The sequence below is a fragment of the Actinia tenebrosa genome, unplaced genomic scaffold, assembly GCF_029948245.1.
Source record: "Actinia tenebrosa isolate PJP-AT-01 unplaced genomic scaffold, QUT_ActTen_1.0 PGA_scaffold17__23_contigs__length_9995812, whole genome shotgun sequence".
NCBI classification, from domain to species: domain Eukaryota; kingdom Metazoa; phylum Cnidaria; class Anthozoa; order Actiniaria; family Actiniidae; genus Actinia; species Actinia tenebrosa.
Window position 1 is genome coordinate 6,222,721 of NW_028292577.1, and position 8,414 is coordinate 6,231,134.

The 8,414-nt window shown below is 39.1% G+C and overlaps 2 protein-coding genes across 2 annotated transcripts in view; one reads left to right on the forward strand and one right to left on the reverse strand.

The window, feature by feature from the left end:
• The window catches only part of LOC116291156 (sorting nexin-14), a 37,612-nt gene extending 36,875 nt beyond the window's left edge, over positions 1 to 737 (forward strand). Inside the window, exon 40 of the mRNA XM_089031909.1 lies at positions 210 to 737. The gene's annotated coding sequence lies outside the window, so the exon portion shown is untranslated. The remainder of the gene's footprint in view (positions 1 to 209) is intronic.
• LOC116291157 (gamma-glutamyl hydrolase A) lies at positions 724 to 6,723 on the reverse strand. Its single transcript, XM_031698279.2, has 9 exons — positions 6,535 to 6,723; positions 5,932 to 6,043; positions 4,928 to 4,978; positions 4,420 to 4,504; positions 3,720 to 3,861; positions 3,349 to 3,455; positions 2,985 to 3,081; positions 2,445 to 2,582; positions 724 to 1,153 (listed from the first exon to the last, which is right to left on the reverse strand). The coding sequence occupies exons 1-9, from the start codon at positions 6,656 to 6,658 to the stop codon at positions 1,032 to 1,034; spliced, it is 978 nt and encodes a 325-aa protein (XP_031554139.2). The 5' UTR covers positions 6,659 to 6,723; the 3' UTR covers positions 724 to 1,031.
• Positions 6,724 to 8,414: the final 1,691 nt, after the last annotated feature.

The window sequence follows — 8,414 nt, forward strand, 5'->3', positions numbered from 1 at the left end:
TGTGAAAATGCTTTTATGTTTCCACGTGCTAGTCAGTCGCTAGTCAGTGCAGAACAATAGTTATTCAAATTGGTCGCCATATTTCGATTCGGTGTATTAGTTTACAGTTTTTTCTCAGACTAGCATGTGTCATCAAAAGAAGCGATGCACCAGATGATAGGTAATCATGATGACCCTTTTCTTTCTGTATACTCTCTTGTATATTCAAGGCTTAGTAACTTGTATGAACCAGCTGACAGCTAAAGTGGTTGCGAACTTGCGAGCCAGCAGAATGTAACGCCAGCAAGTTTGCAGTGGGCTTCATTCAAGTAGTTTCCACCGTAGATAGAGTTGGATACAGTAGTGGGCAGGCGTCACTATTAAACCCATCAGGACATCAGATACTGCAAGTGCTATGGCAAAGTAGTTGGGGGTTGTTAGTAGCTTAGGGTTTTTGAAGAAGATGCAGAGAGAACATCCATTTCCTATGGAGGTCACCAGCATGACGAGACAAAGTTTAAAAGTTTCGACAAAAACCAAAGGAACAGGATGGTTTTTCAAGTCTTCAGACAACAAATTGAGAAATTTGTCATGATTTTGCTGGCTCTTGCCATGCGCACCGCACTGTACACACTCCTGCAGCAATGACCAATTTTAAACTCAGTAATCTCTAATTTAAAGTGCACCTAACCCCTGATACAATAATTTCAGTATTGATTCTACATAAAGTGAACAGGGTGAATATTTGAATGGTGAAATATTTCTTTATTTGAATGTTGCATGCTTAAGTTATAAAGGTTTATTCTTCCATAATTAAAAAAATACAAAAATATCTGGATACATGTGGATGTACGAGACCTTACTCAGAAAAGAAACCCAGTCTTGTTTTGCTTAATTAAAAATATAATGGATTGAAGGCAAAAACTCATGCAGACGTCATAGATTATGGAAACGAATGGAAACTATTATGAATGATTATGAAACAGAGCCACTCTGTGGAAATGCCACTGCTAAACCCTATTTTATTTATTTAAATTAATTGAAAGAAGAAGTTAGAAGAAGTAGCATAGTTCATAATGAGTTACATCAGGCAGGCACGGTACAGGTTTGTAGTTGTAGATCAATTCTGCATCCTCTTCTTTCTTACTTGCAAATGTATGCTTACTTTGACGGGCTAGAAAAAAACCCATAATATCTGTATAAAGCTACATCTCAAGATGGGTAGGGGAGACTACTTCAATAAGGTGAAAAATCAGGCACAACCCAAAAAAAGAGGGGTTGCAAGCAAAATGAAAAAAAAAATGCAGAGAGGGGGTCTATCAAAGGCGAATCATAGGGGGTGGGGTTGTGTGCCTTGGTATACAGTAACGTATCATAGGGGATGGGTTTGTTTGTCTTGGTATACAGTAACGCATCATAGGGGATGGGTTTGTTTGCCTTGGTATACAGTAACACATCATAGGGGATGGGGTTGTGTGCCTTGGTATACAGTAACGCATCATAGGGGATGGGTTTGTGTGCCTTGGTATACAGTAACACATCATAGGGGATGGGGTTGTGTGCCTTGGTATACAGTAACGCATCATAGGGGATGGGTTTGTGTGCCTTGGTATACAGTAATGCATCATAGGGGATGGGGTTGTGTGCCTTGGTATACAGTAATGCATCATAGGGGATGGGTTTGTTTGCCTTGGTATACAGTAATGCATCATAGGGGATGGTGTTGTGTGCCTTGGTATGCAGTAACGCATCATAGGGGATGAGGTTGTGTGCCTTGGTATACAGTAACGCATCATAGGGGATGGGGTCTTGTGGCTTGGTATACAGTAACGCATCATAGGGGATGGGTTTGTTTGCCTTGGTATACAGTAATGCATCATAGGGGATGGAGTTGTGTGCCTTGGTATGCAGTAACGCATCATAGGGGATGAGGTTGTGTGCCTTTGTATACAGTAACGCATCATAGGGGATGGGGTCATGTGGCTTGGTATACAGTAACGCATCATAGGGGATGGGGTTGTGTGCCTTGGTATACAGTAACACATCATAGGGGATGGGGTTGTGTGCCTTGGTATACAGTAGGCACATCATAGGGGATGGGGTCATGTGGCTTGGTATACAGTAACGCATCATAGGGGATGGGTTTGTTTGCCTTGGTATACAGTAATGCATCATAGGGGATGGAGTTGTGTGCCTTGGTATGCAGTAACGCATCATAGGGGATGAGGTTGTGTGCCTTGGTATACAGTAACGCATCATAGGGGATGGGGTCATGTGGCTTGGTATACAGTAACGCATCATAGGGGATGGGGTTGTGTGCCTTGGTATACAGTAACACATCATAGGGGATGGGGTTGTGTGCCTTGGTATACAGTAGGCACATCATAGGGGATGGGGTTATCATCCCATTAAAGTAAAGATTAGTCTCTTACTTTAAAAAAAAGGAACAATGGTCACCAACATACCTTGATTTACAAAGAAATTGGCCATGTACTGGGTAGATATTATGGCTTCCTTGGAGTGGTTGATATTCTCCTCTGTTGGCCACTCAAACTGGTTCTTTTCCGGGTGCCACTGAGTTGCGAAGAATGGATAATTAAAGGCTGTAAAAAAGTGAGACTGTTAGAAGAAAAAAGCACTTTACAAAAAATGTCTAAGGTACAATGATTTCCACGAGAAACAAATTAATAGAAAAAAGACATGATCAACATGTCATATGGCATCTAAAAGACACCGACCAATTCTTAGGTAAATTCATCCAGTATTGCCACCATGATGACGTCACATAAAATAGGATTGTCAGGAAGCCTTGAGGGGTGGAAGACATAAGTAATCTGGCATCAAAATTGCCAACACACATGTAAATAGCATTTTTCCCAGTGATGTAAGTCAACAGATTTGCTCTCCCTCGGAGGGCCTGGAGGGCCTGGGAGGGGATGAAAGAGAAGGGATGGGAAGAGAAGAGAAGGGAAAGGGAGGAAAGAGGTATGTGGGGTTTCACCAACCTTCTACTGTTGATGCAAAACGGACTTTTCCATTCTTATCCTCGTTGGTTGACAAGACTTTAAAGAATTTCTGCAACAAGGGTTCTTTCTTGTATGTCTGCAGGGTAAAAAGGATGGTCAGTGTCTGCAAGCACTTGGTATCTGGCAAACCCTACCTATATATCATGCTCAATAATTTGAATTATTTCTTTCAAGACTCTTAAAACTTTGTCTTGAGACAAAGGCTGGCTGGTAAAGCGCAAATAAAATTAACTTCGTTTTCCTTCACTATTGCAATGTCACAATTCAAGGTTTAGTGATTTGCAATGCAAAGAAAGTGTTCTTGAGCCTTGCTGGCTGTTGTCACCCCGCAAACAAACCTTACCTCTGTTGATACACAATTCTGATGCATGTTCAGTGTGATGGGAAGTTTACCGAGGTATGTTGTTATGTCCTGGGGTGCTTGACTGAATATCTTGCTACTCTTGTAATCTAAAAGTTACAAACATTTGGACTAGTTACTTGCAGATGGATTTACACACTTGATGTCATTATGATATGGCTGTCTCTTCTTTCAGAAGACTAACCATGAAAAGCAAATAAGTTACACCCTAGTCTTTAGACTGTAAGTCTCCCAAACATTCCCATGATAGTACGACATGCTGGGGTTACTAATGAGGGAAAGAGTTTTTTAGTTTTTTCAAGTTCTATTTATTTCTGCAAGTGGCACAAATCAACAAACAAGTGAGTACATACCTTTGGTGAAGTTAAGGGGCAGACTGACATTTTGTGCATGACACCGAGTTATAACGTTCTTCCCTTTAGCAGCTAAGACATGCAGCATTTGAAAGCCAAGACAGGTACCCCATAATGGAAAAATGTCTTCTGCATCCTTTGCCTGTCATAGTAACCCATGCATATCATTAGTATCAATATTCACTTGTCTAGCTGGCAGACTCCAAAATTGGCCATCCTTGTCCAATATTTAATTATATTTTGGATTGTGCAGTGTCGGAAAACACTGACATACGTATCAGTTTTTTAAGGAAAGGGAAGGGTATTAGTGTAGGATATGCTCAAGCTGGAACTGCAGAGAGGTAAGGGACAATCTCATTAGACTATAATGCTTCAGGCTTGGCTCCAGCTGTGAGGTTGACATTTGTTTTCAAGCCTCCCCCCAGGGAGAGGGTCACGGGGGGGGGGGGGGGGGGGGCCGAAACTACCAAGGCTGGATAGCCTTGTATAAATCACACTATTGAATGTGAGTATAACCTGCAGCTGCAAAGGATTATAGCTGTGGCACGTACATCACTTGGTTTAGACCATGCTCTGACAATGACCTGTACTTTCTTTATAGGGTGGGTTTCCTTTGGTGTACATGTCTTACACTAATCCTACCCCACCCACACATGGTACTATTTGACACCTTTCTCTAGAGCTAGCAACATCTACAAACCTTGACTGCTAAGTCAAACATGATGGTAGCTGTCTTGGCATATCCTGAAGTCCACAAATCCACATCACCTCCAGGAAAAAGAACCCTGCATGTTTAAAGTTGTAGATATATTACAGGGCCTGGTTGCTTGAAGGGTGGACAGCGTAATCCAACAGATAAACCCCTATCCAGTGGATTAGTAAGTCAATGCTGTTATCCAATAGATTTATCCACACTGGATTTATCCATTGAATAGCACTATCCACCCTTCATACAACCGGGGCCAGAGATATTATTAGAATGCATTTAGTCACACTGTTGAATAGTTAGATAAATTTATCAAACTAAGATAACTAATTAATTGATATCACCCTTTTACCAGAACATCCATGAAGAGACAGTCCATAACATCTTAAAGAGCGTGTGTTTCAAAAGACCAATTTCAGTTCTTTGAAATAACACACTTGTGTGAATTCCATCCCAATTGTTTTCTCCCCTGATTTTTAGACCATTGGCAATATGCACTCACCCATTTAGAGAAGAAAACAGGTTTTTCAGTTCTGTTTCTGTGAGATTATTTCTGTGGAATAATGAAATTAATAACAATGATATCCATAATGTACCAAACATCCTCTCTTCCCCCTGCTCCAAGGGATTAGACGCCATCCCCCTTAGACATCAATTGATCTGGGGTATTGCTGGGTTTCAATGAGCTGATAAAAGTCTTTGAATCTCACTTGGTCAGTGTTTGACCACCATTTGGAGCAGAACCATGTGCTGTCAACGTTGACCAGAAAGATTTAAATTGAAAACTTCAAGTGAAAACCAGCAATATAGAATTTAAGTTAACCCAACCATAAAATAATATGACTATAAATATGATGGATGAAAATATTATCAATTATATATAAGATTATAAAAATTATCTCTAATAGCTATAGATATTATCAATTGTTTGCTGATAATAACAGATATGAAATGGGTGAGAAATGGAAGAAACTGAAATGTTTCCCATGCTCTTTAGGACCCCCAAATAATAATTTTGAAGAGGGTTTAAGCAGTCAGTGGTGATGCTTGGGATTTTGCATTGAAATGTTTAGGTTTCTAACATTTCTTTACACATAAGAGTCAAAATAATAAAAAATAAGGCTTTTGAATTTCTGATGCACCCTTTCCTCCCATAGCATCTACATACACCTATTTTCTCTCTCTTCAACACTTTTGCATCAAGAAGTAACAAGCCTTCAAAAACTTGGAGGGGCACAACATCACTTCACAACATGTGATCAGGTGGTTTTAAGTCACATCTAGCCTATCAGGAATGAGCATTCCCACGATCTGAGCAAAAAAACACTATAACACATATATAACACAATATTTTGTGGCTTGCAACGTTTAGTGATGTCAGTAGCAAACAATAGGAGTCAAATGATGTTTAGATCCTTTATTTGTTTGATTGTTTTCTTTTCTGGGAAAAACTGGGGGGGGGGGGGGGGCACGGCTATGGCCCTGAGAAGAGATAGCTTACAATACCTTATAGGGACTACTCTTGCACCAGCTGATTCCAGGTACTTGATGTATGAGGCAGGGATATAGGATTTGCCAAATTTCTTTAAAATACCTACAGTCTCTTGAGCAAGGACCCCTAGGAAACAAATTATAAAAATATGGAAAAATGTGGACCCGTTATTTTAATTTTATCTTAAATTCTTTTTCCTTTTCTTTATCTTCATATGCAGATTATGGATGGATGGTACCGTATACCAAGGCAATAGTATTCTCCAAGATAATTTTTTCTGTTGCTTAAATAGCACGTTCTATAAAATATTCAAAATTGGCATTTTTTTGGGTTTCCTTTTTACATTAATTTTAATATTAAAAGCTATATCAAATGTATTTCATATAGGTTTTTTGTGTGTCTTTTTTGCTGGTCAAGAGAGCAGCATAAAATTCAAAAGTATCTTATCGGAAACGGCTTTAGTCTTTAATACTGAAATACAAAAATACTAGTAATTGGCAAAATATATTTAATGAACGACACTAGAGTACAAACACTATAAGTGTGTAACATAAATACGAAAAGTGTTGCACACTTTTAGTGTTTGTACTCTCGTATATCTGCAGTATATAATTTACCTATGATAGGGCGATTGTTGATGCTATCACTTTGCTTGGTTTTTACGATCCCAGCTGGTTTCGATTGAACAAGGAAACAGAAGATATCAGCTATGAGAACAAGGTATATGAATAGGAACCTCATATCTACTCCGACAGCAAGAACTGTTATTATTCTCCAGTAGATTCTGGTGTTGTTTACGGATATTATAAACACGTGAGCTTACGTTACAGTTGTAACATGAATCATGTGACAGTCGCGTTACAGTATTGGTATATGGCGCTCACGCATTTTATAAGTAAACATGGTTTATTTTGCACTTTTAATAACAGTTTAACAAGTTTCTCCAGACCAAAATGCACGATACCCTTATTTTCATCGACTTCCCCACTTCCATAATAGGTGGGGAGAGGGCCCGGTGGGGACTTGACATTGGAAGCTAATTAGCAATTATTAACCTTAGTGATTATGGTGAATATTTACCTCGCCCCTCGAAGACTCGCGGGACAGTAAATATAAAATTAAAAAACTAAATTAAAAAGAAGAAAAATATATTAAAAAACCCGTCTTACTGGGCTATATCGTCATACTGGTGTATATCGTCTTTTTTGGCTATATGCTGCATAAATAATGCATATCTTTTCAAAAGGTGTGTAAATGGACCAAAATCTATCAAAACCTACTATAGTTCATGGTTTTTGCTCAAATTGACCTATTTTGCTTCTATGACAATTTAAACTTTTGGTTCCCCCAATAACCAAGGTAAGGATAAAACAGAACCTTGGTTATTACGGCGTCATTTTTGGTTCCTAAATAACTAAGGTAAGGATAAAAAGTAAAATTAATTATTATAGCTTCATTTTTGGTTTCCCAATAACCAACCCAGTAACAAAACCCAATAACCCTTTTGCCAGAAAACTTATAAATGACGTGTCTTACTTGGAAAACTTTCCGAAAACACGAAAAAACCTGAACCCGTCATGCAAATGAGAGCGAGGAACGCCTGCTGATTTTCATGACTTTTACACCAACGGATTAAGCTCAAAATTAAACATTTTGAGCAGGTGTAAAAATCACGATATTGACCAGGCATTCCTCGTCCTTTTTACATAAGATTTTTGGTCAAAATGTTAACCCTTTTTCGAAAAATGCCTGGAAATGCCCCAAATCCCAAGGGAATAGCCCATGGAACTCCCCAAAGCGTGGGAAACTTATAAATGACGGGTTTTACATGGAAAACTTTGGAAAAACACGAAAAAACCAGAACCCGTCATGCAAATGAGAGCGAGGAACGCCTGCTGATTTTCATGACTTTTACACCAACGGATTAAGCTCAAAATTAAACATTTTGAGCTGGTGTAAAAATCACGATATTGACCAGGCGTTCCTCGTCCTTTTTACATAAGATTTTTGGTCAAAATGTTAACCCTTTTTCGAAAAATGCCTGGAAAAGCTCCAAATCCCAAGGGAATAGCCCATGGAACTCCCCAAAGCGTGGGAAACTTATAAATGACGGGTTTTACTTGGAAAACTTTGGAAAAACACGAAAAAACCTGAACCCGTCATGCAAATGAGAGCGAGGAACGCCTGCTGATTTTCATGACTTTTACACCAACGGATTAAGCTCAAAATTGAACATTTTGAGCTGGTGTAAAAATCACGATATTGACCAGGCGTTCCTCGTCCTTTTTACATAAGATTTTTGGTCAAAATGTTAACCCTTTTTCGAAAAGTGCCTGGAAAAGCTCCAAATCCCAAGGGAATAGCCCATGGAACTCCCCAAAGCGTGGGAAACTTATAAATGACGGGTTTTACTTGGAAAACTTTCGAAAAACACGAAAAAACCTGAACCCGTCATGCAAATGAGAGCGAGGAACGCCTGCTGATTTTCATGACTTTT

What these genes read in the sequence shown, in the direction of transcription:
- LOC116291157 (XM_031698279.2), bottom strand. Translation starts at nt 6,658, where the DNA reads ATGAGGTTCCTATTCATATACCTTGTTCTCATAGCTGATATCTTCTGT. An exon ending in CAACAATCGCCCTATCATAG is followed by an intron (nt 6,044 to 6,534) that starts GTAAATTATATA and finishes TTTGTTTCCTAG; the next exon opens with GGGTCCTTGCTCAAGAGACT. An exon ending in TTTTGCATCAACAGTAGAAG is followed by an intron (nt 2,583 to 2,984) that starts GTTGGTGAAACC and finishes ACTTTTTTACAG; the next exon opens with CCTTTAATTATCCATTCTTC.